The sequence below is a fragment of the Phyllostomus hastatus genome, unplaced genomic scaffold, assembly GCF_019186645.2.
Source record: "Phyllostomus hastatus isolate PE091 unplaced genomic scaffold, TTU_PhHast_1.1 phas_contig_80, whole genome shotgun sequence".
Classification (NCBI taxonomy): Eukaryota; Metazoa; Chordata; class Mammalia; order Chiroptera; family Phyllostomidae; genus Phyllostomus; species Phyllostomus hastatus.
Window position 1 is genome coordinate 57,387,538 of NW_025333960.1, and position 25,554 is coordinate 57,413,091.

The window sequence follows — 25,554 nt, forward strand, 5'->3', positions numbered from 1 at the left end:
GAAAGCTACTCCATGTTTTCACTCATTTTGAAAAATATGCTCTTGCTTCACAATATTTAATAAATCTAGGCAAAAGTGAAATTTAAAGCCCTTTAGGAGTTTTCACAAATGTATGCGATTAACCTACAAAATACATAGTGGCTCTGACTTAAAAATCAGAATTCTCAAGCAAAGGTGTGACACAAGGGTTCGTAGACCAAAGTCAGGAGGAGACCCTATCCACTCAGTTCACCAAGATGTATCACTCAAGGACACACTTGCAAAAGTCCTGATAGCCCAAGTCCTACTCTCCAATGGCATGGCAGGATTCTCCTCCTAGCTAGTTTCCTATTGGCCCTGAGATGTGGGCGGGGCCGTCCATTCCTGCTGCAGCCACTAGCTCCACCCCCATTTCATGCAAATGAGGTCAAAACTCTGGTGAGCCCGTGATTGGCCACGTGGTTGATGACACAATTGCCCCACCCCTTCAATGACGTCATTGCCCACTCAAACTCTCACGAGAGTTTGCACAGATGATGGTGAGGGGTAGCAGGCCAGTCCAGGAGGGCAGGAGGGTGGTCAGGGTAGGGGGCTCTTGCAGGACATCCCCACTCCCACCCCAGAACCTCCAGTCCAGGTTTAGGCAGGGGCCCCAAGGGGTCTGTGGGGCCCGGCCCAGGGGGTCCCATGCACCCTCTCTTCCCATTGGCTGGTTGCACTGGCATGCAAATAAGGATGCGCGTCACTTCCGGAGGCAAATCGAGCGCCATTTTCTCTTTCTGGCAGAGCTAGGAGGAGGGGACAGGGTCGCGCGAGGGTGGGAGCGCGCCGAGGCGGGGGTCCCGCCGCGCGGGGCGGAGGCGGGCGTGGGCCCCGGCGGGGCGAGGCGAGAGGCGGCGGGGGACGCGGTGGCGCTTCAAGCGCCCAGCGGTAGGTACGACCCCGGCCCGGCCCCGCGACGACGCCCCCGACCCGGCCGGGCCCGCGAAGTCCGGGCGGCGGCCCCGCCCCGCCCCGCCCACACCCGCGGCCGCCTCACGAATCCCGAGGCGTTCACCAGGCGCGGGTTCGCGGCCCGAACGGTGCCGGTCGTTCCTCCTCGTCACGTGCAGCCGGGTGGGCGCCGTGGGGCGGGGCCGTGGAGGGGGAGGGTCCGGGACCGGGGCGCAGTGGCGGGCGGCGGGGGAGTGGGGGTGGCAGAGAAGGGACGGAGCGGGGAAGAGGGGGCGCGGGTCGGGGGAGGGCGGCTCGATTCTTCCCCAGCCTGTCCCGGGAGCAGCCTGGGGTGGCGGCGGACGTGGGCCGCGGAGATACGGTCGCACCTTCGTCGGCCCCGCGGCGTTTTCCCCCAGAAGGAGCGGACCGTCCAAGCAACGCTGACGGCAGATCCTATTCCTCTGGCCTTGAGCGTTTCCTGTGCATATTGATAATTTAATAGGCAGGTGCTAACATTAAAATTTTAGCTTTTCGTGTGCTCGTGCTGGTTGCGTTGACGTAGATTGTTTGCCAAATTTCTGCTAACATTTGGCTTTGGAATGTCAGAAATTCTAACTGCCAGATGAGATTGGGCGCAGTTGCAGAATGGCCAATGACGAAATATTTAAAGTATTTTCTTGGCGTCCGAAGGAGAGACTTGCCTGGACGCTGTTAAAATTATGGCGAGGGTACGCCGGTTTCGTCCGTCGGGCTCGGGGTCCGGGAGGCGCTGGTGGGGGTGACCGCACGTAAAAGCCGGAGGGTCGTGAAGGCGGCGCGTTCATCTGCGGTCGGAGTCGCGCGGCGGGAGGGACTCGGCGCTGCTGCCGGAGGGTGGGGACGAGGTAGAGGGCACCGTGCGCGTCCGAGGCCGGAGTTGGGGCTGCAGTGATGACGGCTTGTGGGGGGCGTGCCCAGTCTCTAGCCGCAGAGGTCCTGGGGTGCCTCTTGAACTTGGACCCGGGTTTGCTAGGCGGTTGGTGGGTTTATGGTGGTGGCCCCTGTGCAGGAGCAGGTCCCCAGCATTTTGTGTTCCGTCCACTCTGCTGTCACACACCGGTTAAGGCAGCGTGTTTTGGAGGAGGACTTGCACGAAGGCCGATCACTTGGTGAAGGCCAACCAAGACCTTCTGAGTCGTGCTTCCGTGTATGGCCCAAATAACAGGTGTTTTTTGAAGTTTTTAATTTTAAGCCCCGTATTCCAATGCTTGGGACATTTCATTTAGATTTTTGGAATTAGACCCGTAGAGACTCAATGTGCATGTTCTAAGCGCTTTCCGTGTATGAACTCATTGATCTTCACAACTGCTCCCTGGAGTAGTAGCTTGCCTGTCCCAGTGCCCCAGGCAGCTGAGGCCTGGGGTTAAGTGAATTGCCACAGATTGCAGAGCTAAGGCCCTGGGGAGCGGATCTGCACCCAGGCAGTGTGGCACCGGAACCCTTGCTGGTGCCGTCACGGTGCTGTGGTGCCTCTCAGGTGAAATTCTTTTAGAAGTGAGATTTCAGAGAAACTCTCAGGAGGTTCTGTGGCTTAAAAGGTGTTTATTATCTGATTGACTTTATGTTTTAGAGCAGGGGTGTCAAACTCATGTTCACCAGGGGCCACATCAGCCTCTCGGTGCCTTCGCAGGGCCTTAGTAATTCTAGGACTGTATAAATGTACCTACTCCGTAATCAGGGACAAGGAGCTCAGCGCTGCCATTGGGTAGAATCAAAGTGCTGGGCTGGATAAAACAATGTGGAGGACCAGATTCGGCCTGCGGGCCTTGTGTTTGCCACCTGTATTTTAGAGGGTATTTTTTCCATAATGGAATATTCTTAAATGGTCCTGATACTAGGGGAAAAAAAGGGGGGAACCATTTAAGTGCCCCTTTGGGAAATAGCATTTGCTTGTACCCATCAGTGGACTTTTTGGTAACTCCAGGTCTGTCCGGCACTAAGAAAGTAAAGGTAGTTTGCTGTGAACTGAGCCTGAAAGATCAGGGCAGCTGCTGTGGCCTGCCGATTCCTGACGTGCCCCATTCACCAACGCACAGATCTAACCGAGTGCTAAGGACGTGTGGAGAGCAGTGTCGTTGGAAGATCCAGAAGTGCAAAAACATTGAGCAGTTTCTTCCCTGGTTAATCCACTGGGCATGTTGTGTAGAATCCTGCATCTTAGACTAGATAAATTATGGTATTTTAGAATGGAAAGATCCTGGTAAAACTGAGCTGCTTTTCCCCAAAATGACAACATTAGACCTGGGCTCCTGAAAGGTCATGAAGCTTATAATTTACCTGTTTTGTTTTTTGTTATTCTTAAACAGTTAGCAAACTGCTAAAAAGGGGATCAGTGTGCTTGGTTTGGGGGGAACCACAGTAACAATGATGAGGCAATGGGGGCATGTACAGTTTGAGAATAAAAATGTCCTGTTCTCCAAATTTAAGAGAGAAGATTGACAGTTCCTTGACCTTGCTCCTGACCTTGAACATCAGGTGACTGTGGAGCCTGTTTGAAACTTGCCCAATCACAGCCTCTTCACAGTCTCCTCTTCCTGAGCCAGCCATTCTGCTGCAGCCTCCAGGCACCAGCCTATGAAATCAGCCCATCCCCAAACTGCTACTGGGCAGTCCACCAATCCCTGTTCTTTGTGTTTCTCAAAACATGTAATAGGATCAAGTGCTAGGTCGGGCCAGAGTTCTGTGCAAGCAATAAACTTGGCCTCCTTGGGATAGAGAGGACAGTGGAACTTCAAGGCGGAAATGAAAACAAAGCTAACTGAGTGGAAAGCATCTAACAGGTGGTTTTGTGGAGGCCTCGCTCTGCGAAGAAGGCAGTTTGGGCTGGAAAGTGGCGTTGTATGTAGTTTTTTAAGAAAGCCGTCATGAGGTTCTTGACAGTTCTCTGTCAGTTGATGCTCTTGAAGACTAGAACCCAATCCAATGTATTTTACTTTTGATAACTTTCTTTTACCAAGGTCTATAATACTAAATGGTCTTTTCCGAGGCTGTCCAACATTTTGGCTTCTCTGCACCACACCGGAAGAAGAAGAGTTGTCTTGGGCCACACATTAAATACACAAACACTAATGAAAACTGATGAACAAAAAAAAAGGTTTTAAGTAAATTTACAGTTTTGTGTTAGTCCACATTCATAGGCATCATTGGCTGCAGGTTGGACACCCCTGCCTCCTCCTGAGCCTACGATACTTTCCACATAGATGAGTTGTCTGGAAAATTTACCCATTCCAAATCAGCTTTTCAAAAACTTCATGTTTCCTTATTATTGACCACAGCCCCTCCTCCTCACATGTTAACCCTCCCTGCTCTCCACCCATCCCCCATTCGGTTCCAGTCTACCTTTTTGGCTTAATTTACGTTTTGCCAAACAGATTCAGACTTTTCTTCCTTCAGTCATTTTAGCCCTTTCTCCATGTCTCATGATTCTAGCTCGGAATCGCTCATTTATTTTATTTTATTTTTATTTATTTATTTTTAGAGAGGGGGAAGGGAAGGAGAAAGAGACAGACAGAAACATCACTGTGTGGTTGCCTCTCTCATGCCTCCTACAGGAGACCTGGCTCACAATTCAGGCATGTGCCCTGACTGGGACTTGAACCAGTGACCTTTTGGTTCCAAGACCCTTTTGCTCATTTATTATAGACATTTGCTATGTATTATGCTCTGTGATAGGTCCAGCCATGCAAATAAAACATGATTCCTCCCCCCGAAGCTTAGTCCAATAGGGGAAATAGATATAAATAGATAATTACAACACAGTGAGGTAAGTGTGATAAGAATTATAAACTGGTCCTCTGGGGATTCCTGGGAGGGGCACTGAATTCATCCTTGGGTGAGGGGTCACAGGAGAGGCCCATAGTGGAACTGCTGACCCACAGAAACCATCACTCAACATCTTGCGAGGCACCGGCCAGTTGCCCTCTAATCGTGAATAAATTACAATTTTTCTACTTTTACTAGTGAATATTGTCAATCTTTAAAAGTTATTGTTTTGATAATAAAAATTCAGCATTCGTTATTTTACCTGGCATTTCTTTAACTCAAATTCTACTGATTTTGTTTTTAGCTTTTATAGTTGATACATTTAAAAACTTTTAAAACTAATTGCAGATTTATGGAAAGTTGCAAGTACAAAGAAGTTTTGCCCCTGATTTGTTTGAAAGTGGGTTCCCAGATAAGATGCCACATTACCTCAAATATTGTCTATTTCTTATAAATAAGAACATTCTCTAACCTATCCAGAATACAACCATCAAAGCAGGAAATCGGTACATTATCACCATTAAAGTTTTGCCAATTCCTATAACATTTACAGTAGAATAATCAAGGTAGAATTGCATACTATATTGAATTACCCAGTTTCTTTCAATCTGGAGCAGTTCCTTAGTTTTCTCTTCTGTGATCTTTTTTTTAAGACTTTATTTATTTTAGACAGAGGGGAAGAGAGGGAGAGAAACATCAATGTGTGGTTGCCTCTTGCACGTCCCCTACTGGGGACCTGGCCCACAACCCAGGCTTGTACCCTGACTGGGAATTGAACCGGTGACCTCAGTTCTCAAGCCGGCACTCAGTCCACTGAGCCACACTAGCCAGGGCCATGATCTTTTAAGTGTGTAATTCATTGATTTTTAAATGAATTCGCAGAGTTGTACAACCATCACCACAATCCAATGCTAGAACATTTCCAGCACCCCTCTGGCCCTCGTCCCAAACCTGTGTATTTGCAGTCAGTATCTGTTCCCACCCTGGCCAACCACTAATCTGCCTTCTGTCTGTAGGTTTGTCTTCTCTGGATGTCTCCTATCCATGGGATCGGATAGTCTGAGGATGTCGGCATTCACCGCCTTTGACCCAGCGTCGTGTTTCTGAGTTGCACTCGTGTTGCGGCACGCCTCAGCCCTAGCCCCCTCCCAGTGCCGCACTGCGTTCCTCCGTGTGGCTGTGCCTCATTTGTTCCCCCCTCACCATGCTATGGGCTTGGGGGCTGTTCATGCTTTTGGGCTACTGTGAGAAGTATTGCCTTGTATGATGTGGGCACTTGACCATTTTAGGCTAGTTGTTTTTTTTACACTGTCTCTTAATTTGGGGTTCTCTGCCAGACTTCTTGAGCTACCCTTTTTCCTTGGTTATTAAGTGTTTTGTTGGGAGATGCTTGGACATCATGTAAATATCCCATTTCTCATCAAGCTTTCATTTATTTAATTATAGCACCATGGACCTAACTTTGTATTCTAGTGGATTATATTTTAGTTATCATTGCATGCCCAACCACACCAAATCAAACTTGGGTGGAATAAAACATTGTATTTAAAAAGCTCAGTAGCTCTTTGGTCAGGAGCTCAGGCAGGATTCCCTACTCTGGATGGCCCGCCCCTGCCCCACAGCCTCTGGGCCGTGGTCCGGGAACTCGGGCTGCGGCGCGCCGGAGGGATTCCCAAGGTGTCTGCACTCGCACCCCTGGTGCCTGGTGTGAACCTCCCACCCGTGGGCGCCAGGGCTCCTTGAGCTTCCTCGCAGGGTGGGGTCTGGATTCCAAGTATGGTGGGCCCCAGAGAACAGGCAGAAGCGAGGCATTCTGATGGTCTAGCCTTGGGGGTCCCGTGGCATTGATCCTGCCGTACCTGGTGGGGGGGCAGCCATAAGGTGCTGTCCAGGTTCCAGGGGCTCTGATGCCCTCACTTCTGGAAGGCGTGTTGACATCCCATTAGAAGAAGGGCACGTGGGATGGGAGATAGTACTGCATTATCTTTGGAAAGCTGATCGCCACAGGCTGCATAAGCTGGTACTGGGATTGTTTAATGCCTGAGTCGTCCCATACTTGGCTTGTGGGAACTTCCTCAAGCTGGCTTCCATTGAGTCCTTTTCACACGTCTCGCCATTCTCTGGCCAGCTTCCTTAGCTTCTGGCACACGGTGTTTCGGGACCAGCTTGTCTTTTCCATGTTCCAGCCCTGAGATCAGCTGTTTTTTAAGGAGCCTGTTTCCTTTTCATGGACAGTGGCATTTAGAAATCGAGGTTTGCACCCAGGGAGTGTTCACTGCTCCTGGGCTGTGTGGCTGCTCCTGGGGCAGAGCTGTGGCGTGTACACACCCAGTTATCTTCTGTGTGGGGGGTTCGAAGCAGGACGGTGATGCCTGTGCCTTCTTGTCCAGTCAGGTATCACAGGGCTTATTTTAATTTTATGCCCTTTCAGGTATTTTAAAAGCAGATTTATTGGGCTGTAATTTATGTAGCATACAGTTCACCTGTGTAAAGTGTACTGTTCGCTTTTAGTATATTTGCAGAGTTGTGCCGCCATCACCACAGTCAGTTTTAGGACGTTGTCTTTCATCCAAAAAGAAGCTTCCTCTGCTCTGACCCATGTGTCTCTCAGTGGGTTGGGCATTGTCCTGCAAAGCAAAACATCAGCGGTTTGATTCCTGGTTGGGGCAGGTGCCTGGGTTGCAGGTCCCCCGTTAGGGGTGAGCAAGAAGCAACCGATGGATGTTTCAATTGTGCTGATGTTTTTCTCCCTCTCTTTCTCCCTCCTTCCCCTCTCTCTAAAAAAATAAAAATAAATAAAATCTAAGAAGAAAAAGGAAGAGTGGTTCTCCTCAGCCTCCACTCAGCTGTCCCCTCCTCAGCCCTGGGCAGCCAGTGTTGACCTGTGTCTGTGTGTACCTCGTCTGTTCTGGGCACGGCACGGCAGTGGGTTCCGACGACACGTGGCCTTTATGTCTGGCTTCTGCCACTGGGCACCATGTTCCCCAAGGCTCCTCCACACTGACACGTGTTGGTGCTTTTATCTCTTTTTAGGGCCAAACGATACTCATTGTGTGAGTGCACGACGCTTTAGTGCATTCATGGTGGGCGGGTGTTCGGGTGGTGTCTGCGTTCTGGCTATTAGGGACACTGCTGCTGTGACTGCCCCTGTGCAAGTGTCTGTGTGGATGCACGCTGTTCATTTCTCTGGTGGGGTTGCTGGCGCAGGGTGCCCCGGTGTGTTCTGCTGAGGAAGGGCCAGGCTGTCCTCCTGGAGGCTGCACCATGGACAGTGCTGCCGGCAAGGTTGAGAGGGCGCCTCCCCCGTGTCTTCACCGACAACTGTTATCTTCTCTTTTCAGAATCACAGCGTTCCTAGCAGGTGTGAAGCAGTGTCACCACACTGGTTTCCGTGTGCATCTCCACCTGGCTAATGCTGAGCATCTTTCATGTACCGACCCGCCATGGGCGTATTGTCTTTGGAGAAGTAGGGATTCAGGTCCTTTCCCCATTTGTAAGTTGAGTTATTTGTCTTTTAGTGACTGAGTTATCAGGGTTCTCTTTTTATCCCAGGTATAAGTTCCTTATCAGAATAAAATTTGCAAACATTTCTCTCATTTTGTGGATTCTCTTTTGGCTTTTTGCATGGTTTCCTTTAAAGCACAAAAGTTTTAAATTTTCAAGAAGTCCAACTTACCTGTTTTTTTTTTCTTGGAGCTTTTGGGTGTCATCTTAAGAATCCATTGCCAAATCCAGGGTCGTAAAGATTTATGCTTGTGTTTTTTCTGTGCGTTTTAGAGTTTTAGCTCTTCGTGGGAGGTGTGTGATCTGTGTTGAGCAGATTCTTGTGTGGGGGGGGCAGAGGAAGAGTGCGACTTCACTCCTCTGCACGTGGTGAGCGAGTCGTCCCAGCAGGACTTGTTGACAGTCTCTCAGCGTTTTACCAACCCTGTTACTTACTGCCGCTTTGTTCTCTTCCCTTCCAAGGAAAACTTCAAAAATGTTTCAAATTCCCGTGGAAAATCTCGACAACATCAGGAGGGTACGAAAAAAGGTGAAAAGCATTCTTGTGGACATTGGGCTGGAGAGCTGCAAGGAGCTGCTGCAGGTGAGAGGGCGTCGGGGTCAGGCGGAGAGCAGCCAGTGGCCCTGGGGGTGCCAGGGCCCCAGGGTTGGCCTTCTGGGGCTGGGAGTTGACCTGGGAGTTTTGGGAGGATGGGCGAGATTCCTCAAGGTGGAGATCATCATTCGTTCTAATTTATGTCTCTGTGATGTAAACTGTGTAATTTTAAGCTGTGTAAGTTTTTAAAGTGACTTTTATGAGGGTTTTTTGTAGTCGCTAGTTTTAAAACGCCGTTGACCCTGAGCGACGGGTGAAGCTGCGCGGGCCCGCGTGTGCTCGGCGTTTCCGGTGGGCGCGCGGTCGGCCCCTGCGCCCCTGGCCTCAGTCCGCGGGTCCAGCCAGCAGCAAACCGGAAACGGCAGTTCCGACCTGGGAGTTGCAGGCGCAAGGGGCTGACTGGGTGCACTGTTCTAGGCCGTTCCACAGGGGGACTCGAAGGTTCCCGGGTCCTGGTCTTCGTGGGGGTCCTAGAGCCGATCCGCTGTCGCTGCCCAGGGACAGCTAGACTTCTGGGGTGTTGAGAATTGTATGTGGGTTTTCAGCTGCGGGCAGAGCGCTGGGTTTGGGGGTTGGGACCCCCAATTCCCATGTTGTTTGAGCGTTAACTGTGTGTTTGTTTTTGCTCTTTGAGGAGAACATGTTGAATTATTTATTATTTTAGCAGAAAACCCTAACTTAATCCCCCAGTATTGTTTGAGTAACAAATAAATGGGATGCATGCATGATATGATAGGGTGTTGTTTTTTCTGACTTGTGAATTTAATATATTTATTCTTACAAAAGTTTTAAAATTAAGGTCACAGCCACACTCCTGATAAGTTGTGTTCACTTACAATTTTATATCCTTTCTTAGAGCTTGAGAATCCATGGTTGGCATGTCTAGTAAAGAAGTAAAAATGGGTAAACAAGGCATGTTGTGTGACCTTATGGCCATTGATAATTCTATACGTATTTTATTCATAACTATTAAAATAGTTATGAATTGTCAGCTTTGATTTTTTTTAAACTTGTGAAGAATTTGATTCAAAGTATTTTGGCCTGGGAAGAGTTTAATTTCTTAAAATTTTCAAATCTCAGACTTCCGACCAGATTGATTTTACTGATAAAAAGGCAGTCTGATGCTACTAGGGTGGTAATTTCCAGGATTCTCGTTAATGGTCAGCAGGTAGACAAATGTTCATCTCTAAAGGACCCCAGGGAGCTCTTCTCGCTCCGACGGGGCCTCCCCACTGTGCTCTGCTCTGCCGCCTGCTCTGCTGCCTTCGTAGCTCCCAGGGTCCTGAGGTGCCAGGTTCCTTCTGTCTCCCACTCCTGAGTGTAGGGAGGCAGGGACCTCACTGTGTTGTTATCAGCTCTCCTACCTGTAGCCGGAATTATGTTTGGCACATAGACACTTAACAAATGTATATATATATTTTAACCAAAATTTTTAAATGAATCAGTGAGAGTAAGTACTTTTGGTAACAGATCGATTGAGAGTTCACTTGGAAATAAAGGGAGATACTGAAGTGGAAGCTCTCGGAAAGACACGACTTCTCAGGAGCAGTGTTCAGATAACACAACTCCCAGGGTTCCCTGCAGCCCTGTCTGCGAGTCAAATTTTATGACTTCCATGAGGAAGAAAGCAGGTAGTTACTTGGATACAAGATTGAGAAGGTGGATAATAGACACATAGTCCATTAATAATAAAGAAGTATGTGCCTTTAGTATTTGCAGAGAGTGTAAAAACAAGCTAAGAACACAAGTGTATGAGTGTAGACTGAGGAAATTTCAACCAATAATAAAGGGGATGCTCCTAGAATGTGCCTTGTGTGTGGCTGATACTAAAAAAGTTAACCCGGAAGGTATAATAGTTCCCTTTGGTGAACAGAGAGAATACTGCTGAATTATTTAAGGGATAAAGAGATGCGTTTTATTTCAGTCCTGGCTATTGGGAAATGGTGTGACCTTCAGCAATGCAGTCCCCCTTTGGGCCTCAGTGTCTTCACCAGGACGGTGACGGAGGAGAGAGACTCAGTCGGACCCTGAGGCCCAGGAGGGAAGTGACGGTCCAGTAGGAGCAGAGAGACCAGCTGAGACAGCCCTAGAGAGAAGCCCGCAGAGGGGTCGCGTCTGACTGGGGGCCCTGGGGCCTTGGTAGCGGAGGTAGGGCTGGAGCTGTTGGAAGGAACGGGTGGGGTTTTCCGTTGGAGAGAGGGGGAGGGCGCTCCGGGAACTTGGGGTAGAGGGCCATGCCCAGCTGACAGGCCTCCATCAAACCAGAAGGGGTTGATGAAGGTTTCTTTTTTCAGTTGTTCCATTTGGAAATAATTTAAACTTACAGAAATCTTACAATAATAGAAGTAGTACAAGGGACATTCACTAACCTTTACTTGGATTTAACACTTGTTAACATTTAATCCCACTTGCTCTAACATCTCCTTCCTTTGCTTGTGCTGGGCGTGTGTGTTTGTGTGTGTGATGTTTCCCTGAGGTACTTGAGAGTGAGTGGCACATCTCATGACCCTGACTCCCTGAATGCTTCAAGTGCGTTTTCTGAGAATAAGCATAGACTCTTGCCTTGGCTGGTGTGGCACAGGGGATTGCGTGCCAGCCTGTGAACCAAAGGGTGGCCGGTTCAACTCCCAGTCAGGGCACACGCCTGGCTTGCGGGCCAGGTCCCCAGGAGGGGGTGCACGAGGGGCGACCACCCAGGGATGTTTCTCTCCCCCTCTATCTCCCTCCCGCCTCCTCTCTCTAAAAGTAAATAAACACAGTCTTTTTCAAAAAGTAGAACAGTCTCGTCACAGGACGATCACCAAGCCGAGTGAGTTTGACGTTGGTAAGGTACCTGCGTCTGGTCTAACCTAATCGCTTAGAGCACCTCGTTCTCCACGGTGCTGGGCCCCGTCCAGGGTCAGGTGTTGCTTCTGGTTGTCATGTCCCTTTCGGCCCTTCAGTGTGAACTCGGTTTTATTTTTATTGTATTTATTTGTTTTTAAAGAAATATATATTTTTAAAGGTTTTATTTATTTATTTTTAGAGAGAGGGGGAGGGTGATATCGATGTGAGAGAGAAACAGGACCAGACCCACAACCCAGGCCTGCGCCCCGACTGAGAATCGAAGAGGCGACCCTTTGCTCTGCAGGACCATGCTCGACCAACTGAGCCACAGTGGTCAGGGCTGGCCTCAGTTTCTAAGTGAAATTCTGTTACAAAATTGGTTTTGTTTTATTTTTAAATAAAACACCAGTAACAACTTAAATGGAAATTTTCATCCTGGAGTCCTTTCGTAAACGCTGGTATAGAACTGAATATCCTTCACTGACTTGTGCTGCCGTAGTCAGCCTGATGGGTTTGCTCATGTGGTTTGCTCAAGACTTGACCTTTTCTTCCAGGAGCAGGACACAGCTGTGCACACACCTCACAGGGCAGGGTAGGAGATCTGAACAGCTTACAAATATCGTTAGTTAGACTGACCGTTGGGTTAAATGTTATTAATTCTTTTGTGGGAATTTTTTTGTTTTAATTAATTTGTAGTTGGTTCTATATTTACTAAATTTTTAAAAACTCAAGCAGTGTAAAGGTTTATCACAGAGCAGTCAGAAGACGCCATGCACACAAATGTAGTGGAGAGGGGAGACCGCGCCGTTGCCCCGAGTGCCCATGGCTGCTGCTGTGTGTGTCCTCCGCGTCTCCCCAGACGGGGCTGCCCCAGCGGGACCGCGCGGGTCTGCTTTCACCTTTCCACGGACTCTCTCAGTGAGAGCTTTCCCCATGCCACACGCGCCACCCTTAGTGCACCGTAGTGTTCAGAGCTTCTTGTTTCCAAGCAGCAGAAGCCCACGCTGACCGGCTCAGAAGGGGTCATCCGCCGGGGAGGCGGCGAGCCCTGCCGACGGCCCGCGGTTGTCTCTGCGTCCTTCTTTAATTTCGGTCGTGAATGGCTTCGGTTGGTCTGGTGGCATTTTCAGTGTCCTCGACTTTCACCTGCCTGGTTAGATGTATGCTTAGGCACGTTATTTTCGATGGTATTGAAAAAGGACTTGTTTTCTCTATCTCCTTTTCAGATCGTTTATTGCAGGTTTGTAGAAGCACAACTGACTTGTGTGTGTTGGTTTTTAACCTGTAGGTCTGCCGAATTATTACTTCTGGTAGGTTTGTGTGTGTGGGGGGGTGGCTGGCATTTTCTATAGATAGGATTATGGGATTTGTGAATAGAAATAGTTTTCCTTCTTCTCTTTCAACTTGGATGTCTTTTATCTCTTTTTCTGACCTAATAGCTCTGGCTAGAGCTTGAGTACAGCACTGTTGACTAACAGCGGTGAAAGCCAGCACCCTTGTCTTCTGCCTGATCTTAGGGGAAACCTTCAGCCTCTCACCGTGGAGCAGGATGGCTTTGGTAAAATGCCCAGTGTCCTGCTGAGGGAGTCCCCGAAAGCGCTTTGTCCTGGGAGGACGCTGGGCTCCGTCAGAGGCCGGCTCTGTGTCGGTGACGGCGGGTGTGTGGCTCTCCTCCCTCCTTCTCCGGTGGCGTGTGGTGTCGCGTCGATGGGTTTTCTCATGCTGAACACTCCGCCCTTGTGTCTTTGGTATCAATCCCACCTGGATATAGTGTGCAGTCTTTTTAAGTATACGGTAGGGTTGTGTTTGCTAGTATTTTGGTGAGGATTTCTCATCTTTATTCATGAAGACCATTTGTAATTTTCTTTTTTGGTGATTCCTGGGCTGGCTCTGATAGCAGGGTCCTGGACATTTCCGCGTTTGACGCGTCTGATTGCCGTTTTAGTCTCCACTTGTTAGTTGTCCTCTGAAATTTTCTGTTTCTTCTCGAATCAGTTGAGGTGATTCTGTATGGTTCTGGGACTCTTTCCAGTTCATTTCATGTATCTGTGTGCATACGGTTGTTGGCAGTGTTGATGCTTGTCTGACCCTTTTACTTCTACGAGCTCAGTTGTAATGCCCCTACTTTCATTTCTGATTTTAATTATTTTTATCTTCTCTCTTTTTCTGTCAGTGTAGTTAAACATTTGTAAATTTTGTTAATTTTTTCAAATAAGCAACTTTTGGCTTGATTTTACTTTTTTAATCTTTGCTCAGTTCCCGGGTGATTTTGATCTTAATGTGCTGCTGGGGGTCGAGACCCCTCCTCTCCACGTGTTCTGCTCGGGTCCGCTCTTCACACCAGGCAGCTGAGGCACGGAGCACAGGAGCTTCTGCTGAATTATATTTTAATGCTACAAGACAGTCGTTGAAATTTTCTTCTACGTTTGCTCTTAACCTGTTTTCACTTACACTCGTTATTTTGCTGAGAGTCCCCCTTATGAAACATGACAAGAAGTTTCTTTATAGAGCCGCTGTTAGGAGTGTATGTGGCATATGTGGGCGCACCGGACCCACCACGCGGGTCAGCCTGCCCCTCCTGCCGAGAGGTCACCCCGGCCAGGTGCACCGCCCCTCCGACGGCGGCTCTGCTTCGCACCCGTTCCGAGGCGAAGGACTGCGGCGCTGGGCTGGACTCAGAAACACAGATGATGGGGTCGGTGGAGAAGTCGGGGAGACACCGGGGGTTCTTTCTGGGTGTGGGGCGTCTCCGTGTTTATGGTGAGAATGTTGGAGACAGCATGGAATTGGGTCTTGTTTTTGTACCCAGTCTCATAGTCTGTGTCTCTTAGTGTGCGAACTTCGAGCAGGTGCAGGCGCACTGTGGCCCAGAGCAGGGGCCAGATCTGGCTGCTGTGTCGGCAGCCTTTCCAGAGCACAGCCACTTGCCGGGGCCCGCGTGGCGTCCCTGGCCGCCCCGTGCGTGACGGTGGGGTCGAGTCGTGGGGTCAGAGCCTGCAGTGCCGCAGGGACTTGCCGAGGGCCTGGCTGCACCTTCACAGAGGCTGGCCAGCCCCCATCTCTGAAGGTGCTTGTTGACTGTCGGCTCCGGTTTGTCCCCCAACTCGCTGTTCGCTTGTACTTGTCTCATCTGTTCTTTGTTCCTTTTCCCCTGCTTTCTTCTGGCTTGTGTATTTTTGTGATTCCGTTTTCGCCTCCATTACTGGCTTACGAGCTCCGTGCTGTCGTTGGCTGTTTGGATGGCATGCTGCTTGCTGCCCCGGTGATGCGCGAGCCTCACAGCGCATGCTCTCTCCTTCCCGCCTCCGTGCCGCCATCCCCGCTGCCTCCCTGCGGTGCGTGACAGCCCCACGGCGTGTGTTCCCAGTTTGCGTCCTTGTCACCGTGTGTGCTGTGCTCTGGCTCTGAACTGACTCGTGAGCAGCGGTGCGTTAGCACAGGTGTATGCAGAGACAGCGATTGCATTGACTCTCTTTTTCTGGTTTAAGTAGTATTTTTTCTTTTTTTCTTTTTTAAAATATATTTTATTGATCATGCTATTACAGTTGTCCCATTTCCCCCCTTCCCTCCCCTCCACCCTGTACACCCTCTCCCACCCACTTCCCCCCTCTTTAGTTCATGTCCATGGGTCGTACATATAAGTTCTTTAGCTTCTACATTTCCCATACTATTCTTGCCCTCCCCCTGTCTATTTTCTACCCACCATCTATGCTACTTATTCTCTGTACCTTTTCCTATTCTCTCCTCCCACTCCCCTGTTGCTAACACTCCATGTGATCTCCATTTCTGTGGTTCTGTTCCTGTTCTAGTTGTTTGCTTAGTTTCTTTTGGTTTTGGTTTAGGTGTGGTTGTTAATAATTGTGAGTTTGCTGTCCTTTTACTATACATTTTTTTTTATCTTCTTTTCTTAGATAAGTCCATATAATATAATTTAGCATTTCATATAATAAGGGCTTGGTGATGATGAACTCCTTTAACTTGACCTTATCTGAGAAGCACTTTATCTGCCCTTCCATTCTAAATGAAAGCTTTGCTGGATAGAGCAATCTTGGATGTAGGTCCTTGCCTTTCATGACTTGGAATACTTCTTTCCAGCCCCTTCTTGCCTGTAAGGTCTCTTTTGAGAAATCAGCTGACAGTCTGATGGGCACTCCTTTGTAGGTTACTGTCCCCTTATCTCTTGCTGCTTCTAGGATTCTCTCCTTCATTTTTACCTTGGCTAATGTAATTATGATGTGCCTTGGTGTGTTCCTTCTTGGGTCCAACTTCTTTGGGACTCTCTGAGCTTCCTGGACTTCCTGGAAGTCTGCATCCTTTGTCAGATTGGGGAAGTTCTCCTTTATTATTTGTTCAAATACGTTTTCAATCTGTTGCTCTACCTCTTCCCCTTCTGGTACCCCTATGATTCAGATGTTGGAACGTTTAAAGATGTCCTGGAGGTTCCTAAGCTTCTCCTCATTTTTTTGAATTCTTATTTCTCCATTCTTTCCTGTTTGGTTATTTCTTTGTTCCTTCTGGTCCACTCTATTGTTTTGAGTCCCAGTTTCCTTCCCATCACTGTTGGTTCCCTGTGCATTTTCCTTCATTTCTTTTATGGTAACCTGCGTTTGTTCATCTAATTTGCAACCAAAATCAACCAATTCTGTGAGCTTCCTGATCACCAGTGTTTTGAACTGTGCATCTGATAGGTTAGCTATCTCTTGGTTGCTCAAAAGGATGAGTTCTGGGGGCACTGATTTGTTCTTCTGTTTGAGCCATCTCTCTCTCTCTCTCTCTTTTTTTTTTTTTGTTTTGGTCTGGTCGCTCCTGTTACGGTGGGGGGCGGACCCTTAGGTGTTCACCAGGGCTGGGCACCCCAGTTGCTAGATTGTGATGTTGTATGTGGGGGCGGGGGTGGGAAGGAACAATGGCGGCAGCCCCACTCTCCTGGGACCTCGGTCCCTTCCCTGGGATCCTGGATTGCGCGCTCTGCCCTGGTCCACAATCGCCATCTCACTGGGTCCTCCAGCTACCGCTTGCGTACTCAGGGTCCACCTGCTGTGATCTCGCGCGCCCCGGATGCCTTACGCACTCCCGGTTGCCTTGTGCGCCCAACTCTCCCTGTTCTCCATGCCGTGACCCACGCCCGGCTGCTCCTCTCCGCCCCTCCCACCAGTCTGGATGAACAGGTCTACTTCAACTTCTTGGCTGTCCGACTTCCATTCAGATAAATTTTCTGTCAGTTCTGGGTGTTATTCTGCCTCTAAATTATTGTTGTTCCAATCTTGGTTGTGGGTAGAGGTACGGTGCGTCCACCTATGCCTCCATCTTGGCCGGAACTGTATTTTTAATAAATTAAAAAGACCTTATTATAAAAACAGTAATACAAACTGTGAAAGAGAAACTGCAGGCAGTTATTTCTTTAGAAAGTAGAATTTTAAACGCCACACTTCCACCACGCAGGGGTCACCAGTCCTGACACCTGAGTGTTGAGCCTTGTCTCCGTGTGTGGTCTCTACCCCTTGAGCTCGCATTGATCGCGCTTTGCTTTTCTCTGTTACCTTCACCTCTCTGTCTGTCTTATTGCCCAGTTTGTACCCAGACTTCTCCAGTTTCCCCCAGATACCTTTCACCCTTGGTTTGTTGAGCCCTGCAGGACCAGCCTGGGCCGGGCTGCCTCCGGTGGCTGGGTTCTCAGAGACGCCATCCCCTTCCGTCTCGGCGCCCTCGCTGTCCCAAGCGCCGCACCTGGCCCACCTGGCCCACGGGGCCTCCCTGTGGCTGGCGCCTGGGGCCCTGGTTTGCGTGCCCGTGCTGCTCCCCCCGCACACCCCAGCGCCCAGCAGTCCGCGCTGCCGGTGGGGCTGGGGCAGGCTGGGGCTTCTCTCTCTTAGAAACTACTTGTGGGAAGTGCCATCTGTTTATTTCTTATAAAACTGTAATTTTAACTTGGGTTCTTTCAACCTTTTCCTCGGACTCATACTTAACGGGCGCTCTGTCACAGTTTGCTGGTGGGCTGCAGTTTCATTCAACTTTCCCCACGTAGAGCCCGTAGGTGCCAAGGAGTCCCTTCAGGTTCTAACGACTGTTTCTTTATCTGCTGAAATTCCGTAATGATTTCTCTCCTTTTCCCCTTTTTCAAAAAGGACCTTAAAGGCTTTGACCCAGGAGAGAAGTACTTTTATAACACATCATGGGGAGACATTTCTCTCTGGGAACCTTCTGGAAAGAAAGTGGTATGTATTTTTGCATTCGATTTTCATGTTTCCTCCAAAGCGGGGCGTGAGGGCTGACTCAGTTCTGAGGGGCGGAGGGGTGCGTGGTGGCCATTGCTGTCCCCAGCCTGTGGCTGCTCCTGCTGGTTTTGCACTGTGGCTCTCACCGAGCAGAAGCTGTCTGGCCGTGATGGAGTTTAGTGTATTGTTTCTTCCTTTTATGGATTGTGTTTAAGACATTTTCTGCCAGCCGAGAGATCTGTTCCACACTAACAGATGATGACATGCAGTGAGTTCTGTTGGTTCTTCCATTGAGTGTAATTTTTGCTGAGTATCTTGTTTTTCAATATAGTGTTTCATTGATATGAGACACTGTTTTTTGGTGAACCTCTGATAAAACTAAAGCCATGCTTCACTCAAACTGTGCCACCGCGCCATCCGCTGTAAAGGACTGCCAGATTTCGGAGACACTGAAGTATGAAAAAGGAGTCTCTCAGAATCTTTGAGAAATGGAGCTTTTAGTGCGTGGTTGGCTGTGGCCCTGGGTTTATGGTCAGTTCTCCCAGAACTGCCGGAACTTGGGGCTGCTGGCTGCAGAGGAGGCGGGGCGGGTCACTGCGTGTGTCTGGGTGATCGCTGTGGCCCATGTCCTGAGACGACGAAGTGCCAGAGCAGGAGTGAGCCAGGGTGGCAGCCACAGAGGGGACGCTGTGTGTGGTGAGGGAGGGACTGGAGGGGGAGGCGCAGGCCTGGGCGGGGGGCGGACCTGGGCACACTGTGCTGCAGGGGGCAGGGCCCTCCTCCCCGTGTGGGGTGACATCCGCACAGCCCACAGTGGGGCCCTAGAAGAAGCGTTGGTCTGTCCAGGTCTCACCAGGGCCGGGTGTTCCGTGGTCTATGGCTCTGGGGTCTGGAGGTTGCTGAGGCCTGAGGGCCCCTCCTCGAACAGCTGCACAGATGAGCGGGTGCCTGTGCGCCCCCCCCCGCCCGGCCCCAGCCAGGGGGCTCAGATCCTGCTCTCGTGCCTGAGTGTGTTGAGTTCCCCCACGTGGGCCTCAGAGGGAGAGTCCATCTTTGTCAGCACTGTCTTCTGCGGCCTGAGCCCCAGTGAGACCTGGCTGAGGATTGTTGGTGGTGACACATGCACGGTGTGCCATGTGGTTTGCTGGGCGCTCACACCTGCTGAGCTCGGTCCATCAGGCTCTTAGCCTCCCCAGGACTAGAAATGGGAGTGGGGGGCAGAGGTGGTGTAGGTTTCACAGTTTGCTAGTCAGGCTACCTGGATAAATCCTGGAGGTTTTAGAATGTGGAGTAAAAATCAGAAAAATAGGGTGGAAAGAGGAGAAAGAAACTATATCTTTGCAGGGAACTGAGCTGATTTTCATTGATGCAGTTAGTTCGAAGTATAGGACGAAGGAAAGAGATTTGCGGTTTCAGTGGGTGGTTTGGAAATGGATCATGCTGTGTGTTTTTGTATGGACTAGAAGCTAAGAAGAGTTGTTAAGTTTTTAAATGTTTGAGAAGGAAAAAATGGGGAAGAATGCCATCCTGTACATGGAAGTCGTTAAAATTTGAATGAGCACAGTTTTACTGGCACAATTTGAATGAGCACAGTTTTACTGGCACAAAGCCATGCTCACGGGTGTTCACGTGGTCTGTTCGCTCACTTGTCTGACCAGCCGGTGCCGAGTGGTTGCTGTTGAAGCTGCTGTGTGGCCCCGAAAGCCTTAAATATTTACTCTCTGGCCCTTTAAGAAAAAGCTTGCCCTGGCTTAAAACACACACTGCTCCCTGAGAGGTGACAGTGTCAGCTGTCGAGCACAGCACAAGAGAAGAGTCGTGTGCTCATGAACTGTGTGCGGTGCGGCTAGCATCGCGTAGCTTTATTAAAGGGTGCTCGACTTTTTCTTTTCACAGAGATACCGAACAAAGCCGTACTGTTGTGGCCTCTGTAAATACTCTACAAAAGTGCTTACTTCGTTCAAAAATCATTTACATCGCTACCATGAAGAAGAAATTGACCAAGAGCTGGTGATCCCTTGCCCAAACTGTGTGTTTTCCTCTCAGCCCAAGGTGGTGGGGAGGCATTTCAGAATGTTCCATGCGCCTGTTCGGAAAGTCCAGAACTACACAGTGAACATCCTAGGTGAGACTAAGTCGTCTAGGAGTGATGTCATCAGCTTTACGTGTTTGAAGTGTAACTTCTCCAACACTTTGTACTACAGCATGAAGAAGCATGTGCTGGTGGCCCACTTCCACTACCTGATTAATTCCTACTTTGGCCTGCGAACGGAGGAAGTGAGTGAGCAACCCAGAACTGACGACCCCCCTTCGACGGAGAAGATGCCGCCCTCTGACAAGTATTACTGTAAAAAGTGCAATGCCAATGCCAGCAGCCAGGATGCATTAATGTATCATATTTTGACATCAGATACACACAGAGATTTGGAGAATAAGCTCAGGTCCGTGATTTCGGAGCACATCAAGAAGACTGGACTTCTGAAGCAAATGCACATCGCTCCCAAACCCGCGGCACACTTGGCCATTCCCCCGAGCGGCGGCGCTCTGGGTGTCCCTGCCACGTCCCCTTGCTTTCATCTCGCCTTGCCACCAAGCAGCCAAAGCCAGACCGCCGTCCAGCCAGTTCAGGGCACGGTCCAGCCAGTGACGGTGACCTCGGGCGTTTCCGGAAGCCTCACCCATTCTCCGCCCTCCGCTGCCCAGTCCCACGTGACTCTGGTCTCCAGTCCCCTGCCCGGGGGCCAGAGCGGCCTCACTCTGCCGCCCGCACCGCCGCAGCCTGTCTTCCTGTCTCCTGGAGTCCCGCTTCGCCAGCCAGCCAACCCCCCTGTGCTGCCCCTGAGTCGGCCAGTGGGGCCCGTCAAGTCCGTCGGCACCGGTGTCCTGCCCGTGAACCCGACCATCCGACCAGGGGTGTTACCCCTCAGCCGGCCTGTTGGGCCCGTAAGCCGACCAGTTGGGCCTGGAGTTCTGTCGGTGAACAGGCCCGTCGGGCCAGCTGTCCTCCCTGTCAGCCCCTCTGTCACTCCCGGCGGCGTTCTTCAGGCCGTCTCCCCAGGAGTGATTTCTGTGAGCCGGACTGTCCCATCAGGCGTCCTTCCTGCAGGCCAGATGACCCCTGCTGGGGTTATCCCTTCAGGACAGACAGCAACTTCTGGGGTGCTCCCTGCTGGCCAGATGGTCCAGTCTGGGGTTCTCCCCATCGGCCAGACGGCTCCGTCGGGGGTCCTTCCCCCTGGGCTGACGGTGCCGCCACGGCCGCTCCCTCCCGGCCAGGCGGTCCCGCTGCGGGTTCTCCCCGCAGGCCAGGTGGTCCCACCTGGGCTCCTCTCTCCCAGCCAGACAGTCTCGTCCAACCTGCTCCCTGGGAGCCAGGCTGTGAACTCTGGCGTGCTGCATCTCAGCCAGCCGGTTGTGTCAGGGGTTCTTCCGGTGAGCCAGCCGGGGAGGCCTGGGGTCCTGCAGCTCAGTCAGTCTGTGAACCCCAACATCCTGCCCGCGAGCCAGCCGGGGAGGCCTGGCGCTTCGCAGAACACTGCCTTCCTGACGTCAGGCTCCATTCTCAGGCAGCTGATACCTACGGGGAAGCAGGTGAACGGGATCCCCACGTACACACTTGCCCCAGTGTCTGTCACACTGCCCGTGCCCCCTGGAGGCGTCGCAGGGGTCACCCCGCCCCAGGTGCCCATCCAGCTCCTGCAGTCGGGCGCAGCCGCACAGATGGCCGGTCCCGTGGCCGGCATGCCCTCCCCGTCTGTGGTGGTGAGCGCGTCTCCGAGCGTGTTCCTGCAGCCCCCCGCCCCTGGGGCAGAGGCGGGCCCGGGGCTCAAGCCAGCGAAGCAGTGGAAAACCTGCCCGGTGTGCAACGAGCTCTTCCCATCCAACGTCTACCAGGTCCACATGGAGGTGGCTCATAAGCACAGCGAGTCCAGAGCCGTTGAGAAGCTGGAGCCGGAGAAGCTGGCTGCGTGCGCGCCGTTCTTGAAGTGGATGAGGGAGAAGACGGTCCGGTGCCTGTCCTGCAAGTGCATGGTCTCGGAGGAGGAGCTCATGCGCCACCTGCTGATGCACGGCCTGGGCTGCCTCTTCTGCCCACGCACGTTCCACGACATCAGGGGCCTCGCGGAGCACAGCAGGACCACGCACCTGGGCAAGAAGAAGCTGCCCGTGGATTACAGTAACAAAGGTTTCCAGCTGGACATCGATGCCAACGGCAACCTGCTCTTTCCCCACCTCGATTTCATTACCATGTTGCCAAAGGAAGAGCTGGGGGAGCGGGAGGTCTACTTGGCAGTCCTGGCTGGGATACACTCCAAGTCGCTCGTGCCCGTGTACATTAAGGTGAGGCCGCAGTCGGAGGGTGTGCCTGGGGGCCCCAGCAAGCAGGTGTTGACCTGCCCTTTTTGCTTCGGCACCTTTCTGACAACCGAGGCGTATGAGCTGCACTTGAAGGACAGGCACCACATCACCCCCACAGTCCACACCATCCTGAAGTCTCCAGCTTTCAAGTGCATCCACTGCTGTGGGGTCTACACCGGGAACATGACGCTGGCGGCCATCGCCATCCACCTGCTGCGCTGCAGGAGCGCCCCGAAGGACAGCAGCTCGGACCTGCAGGCCCAGCCCGACCTCATCGAGGACAGCGAGCTGCTGCTGGTCAACGGCGAGGTGGTGCACGACCCCAGCCTCGCCGTGAAGAGAAAGCTGCCCGAGGGCCCGCCCGGGGCTGAGGAGGCGCGGGGAGGGGAGCAGCGGCCTCTGGTCGTGAGCGCGGAGGGGGGCCCGGCTCCAGAGAAGGCGCTGAGTGTCGCGCCTTTTAAACGACAGAGAAATGAGAGCAGGACGGAGGGACCGCTGGTCGTGAACGAGGACGCGCTTCAGATTTTAGCATTAAATCCCAGAAAGTATGAAGACCGTTCTTACGAAGAAAAAAAGCAATTTCTTAAAGATTATTTCCACAAGAGACCGTACCCCAGTAAAAAGGAAATAGAGCTGCTATCCTCACTCTTGTGGGTGTGGAAAATTGACGTGGCTTCGTTTTTCGGAAAAAGAAGATATATTTGCATGAAAGCAATAAAAAGTCACAAGCCTTCTGTCCTTTTAGGCTTCGATATGTCTGAACTCAAAAATGTTAAACACAGATTGAACTTTGAGTATGAACCACAAAATGTAAAAAATTAGGAAAGTAGTTTTTTCAATTGAGGTTTTTTGAAAATGTTATTTTCTTCACTGTATATTGAACTAATCAATTTCAGTGGTCTTTATGCTGCTCTTTAGGTGTATTTCAGGTGCTCAGCAAGACTTCTGTACGAAGAAGTGATAGTTCTTTCAGAGTTACTATTCCCTGCAGTTGGGTTTTGTCACAGTTATTTTTAGTTTGTTTTCTCTGTCGAGTCAATTAAATCTCTCGATGTTCCACGCACGCCTTGCTTTCCCGGTAGTGTCAGGACCGCACGATAAAAACTGAAATCTACACATGTTGGTGTTTTCATTTAAGGAAATTTCAGCTTGTTTCAGAATACTTAATTACCTGCAGATCTCAGCTTCGATCTCCCTCAGCCTCACTGTAGCTGCAAGTGATGCAGTGAACGTTCAGTGATGTCAGCACAGACCCTGTGACGTGTGCGGCTCCTGAGGGTGCATGGCCTTCACTCTGCCGGTTGCTTCTTTGTAAGATACTTGCTTATTAGGTTATGGTTTTCATTTACATTGTTTCAGGTTCGTCTTAGCCATTTTTGATCATAACTCATAGAGAACCAAATATTTTCATTGGTTAGAAAATAAATACCTGAAGTCTGGTATTTTAGCTCATAAGTCAAGAGTTGTTTTACAAATACAATAATTCTGTAGATGCAGGAATACTTTTCAGTGTAGACTGTCCCTCTTTTTGATGTGGCGGTAAGTCATTTTTCCATTCAAAGGTGAGACGACAAATCTTTAGTGCCTTTAGAGTAAACACTGAAAACACATGAGCTCTTCTACTAACCTAGCTACTCTTAAACCACGGAAGGGAAGGACGAGGACCACGTTACTCAGGAATAAAGTTTTTACCCCTGAGTGTGGACACTGACATGTAGACATAGGTTTTCAGGGACAAGGGGAAACCAGTAGACCAAGAGCTAAGTTCTGCGGCTGGGCCATTGCTTTTTGGCAGTTTCCTAGCGGTCAGCACATCCGTCCTGGGGAAATGGGTGCTCCACAGAGCACCCTGGTGGCTGGCTGGCTGACGGGCTGGGCGTCGCTCAGGAACTCCACTGTGTCACTGTTCTCTGGACAGTTAGACCTCGGGGTTTTTCACATAGTCACACAACGTAAAAGAACTTAAAGCACCAGAACCAGTAATGGAGACCAGCCAGGTGAGACTTAACCTTAAGTCCTATTTATTGCTGGTGACACACAGGAGAGGCACCTGTCCAGTATGTTCAGAGGATATGAGTCTCTGGGAAATAAGATAATGTTACTATATGGATTTAAAATACAATACTTGCATGTAATTGCTCTAGTGTGCATTTTTTGAGGCAGTTGTGGAACTGGTCTGTGATTATTGGTGTACTCTTGTAAATTCAAACAGAGGTTGTTGAAGTTTATTTTTTTTTTACCTATTGTTTTCAGAGTGTCTATTTTGAATTAAAATTTGTTATACCACTACAAATAGAATGGTTTAATTCTTTAATCATTAAAATGTCGCTGTGACTTCCAGGAATAATGTCAGCATGGAAATAGGCACCACGTGTATTTTCTAAAAAAAACCGACACATGCCTTGCCGTTGTGAAAATGAGCCAGTATAAGCCAAGAGGGCTGGTCAGTTACTGGGTCCACCGGAGAGATGCGGCTGAACCTTCGTGACGTGCCTGTGTCCTCACTCAGAGGGGTCACCTGCACGGGGGCCAGGCTGCTGTGGGGGGCCCGGTTGGGGGGGCCGGCAGCCAGCTGTGGTCCGCTAGTTCATCCCACCTTGCTGTAGTTGTGTGTACCAGGCTTTCTGTTGGCATTTTGGGCCAGACAACTCGTTGGGGTGACTGTCCTGTGCATTGCAGGACAGCAGCAGCGTCTCGGCCTCTGCCTAGTCCTGACAACCAAAGTTGTCATGTCCCAGTGTCCCTGGGGGGATCAGCCCTGACGGGAATTGCTGTGAGGGAGAAACGCTGACTTGGAATTGTACGTCAGCTGTGGTTCTGCTTGGGGTGCTGAGTCTCACGTTAGGCCAGCCATTGGTTGTCAAACCATTTTTCAGGATCCCAAAGTTAGGCAAAATGTGGTGTAAGCCGAGCTCCCGAAAGCCCCTGTAGGAGTTCCTGCAGACGTGAGGAGACGAGTGTGCAGGGCAGGGCAGACACAGGCCCCCAGTGTGGCTGGGCGGGGCGTGCAGGGGAGGGCGGTCACAACAGTTCTGCCAACTCAAGAGTGTCTCAACTGTGAACCTACTTTTGCCCACCCCGTGTTTATCATTTGACAAAGGAAAACCACTACAGGGTAATAGGTGGTGGGGGTGGGTTATTAAAACTGTCTTAAAAGATGATTAGCAATTGAGAAGGGAAGGAGACTTTTTTTGATGGGTACAAAAATTGTGTAAAGTATGTACGTAGAATCAGTTTTTAAAATATTACATACTTGAAGTCTTCGGTTAAAATATAGCATACTATTTTAGCTTCTGTGAATTCAGTGTCCTTTAACAGTGTTTTTAATAAATAAAAGTC

General features: G+C 50.4%; 1 protein-coding gene across 4 annotated transcripts; it reads left to right on the forward strand.

Moving 5' to 3' along the window:
* Positions 1–766: 766 nt before the first annotated feature.
* ADNP2 (ADNP homeobox 2) lies at positions 767–24,508 on the forward strand. Of its 4 annotated transcripts, none has more exons than XM_045849945.1 (5): positions 771–909; positions 8,058–8,209; positions 8,683–8,803; positions 17,767–17,856; positions 19,753–24,508. In XM_045849945.1, the coding sequence occupies exons 3-5, from the start codon at positions 8,696–8,698 to the stop codon at positions 23,035–23,037; spliced, it is 3,483 nt and encodes a 1,160-aa protein (XP_045705901.1). In that variant the 5' UTR covers positions 771–909; positions 8,058–8,209; positions 8,683–8,695; the 3' UTR covers positions 23,038–24,508. The 4 variants fall into 4 exon arrangements, with proteins under 4 accessions (XP_045705903.1, XP_045705901.1, XP_045705902.1 ...); XM_045849946.1 differs by having other exon boundaries at positions 779–913; XM_045849947.1 differs by lacking the exon at positions 8,058–8,209 and having other exon boundaries at positions 767–909.
* Positions 24,509–25,554: the final 1,046 nt, after the last annotated feature.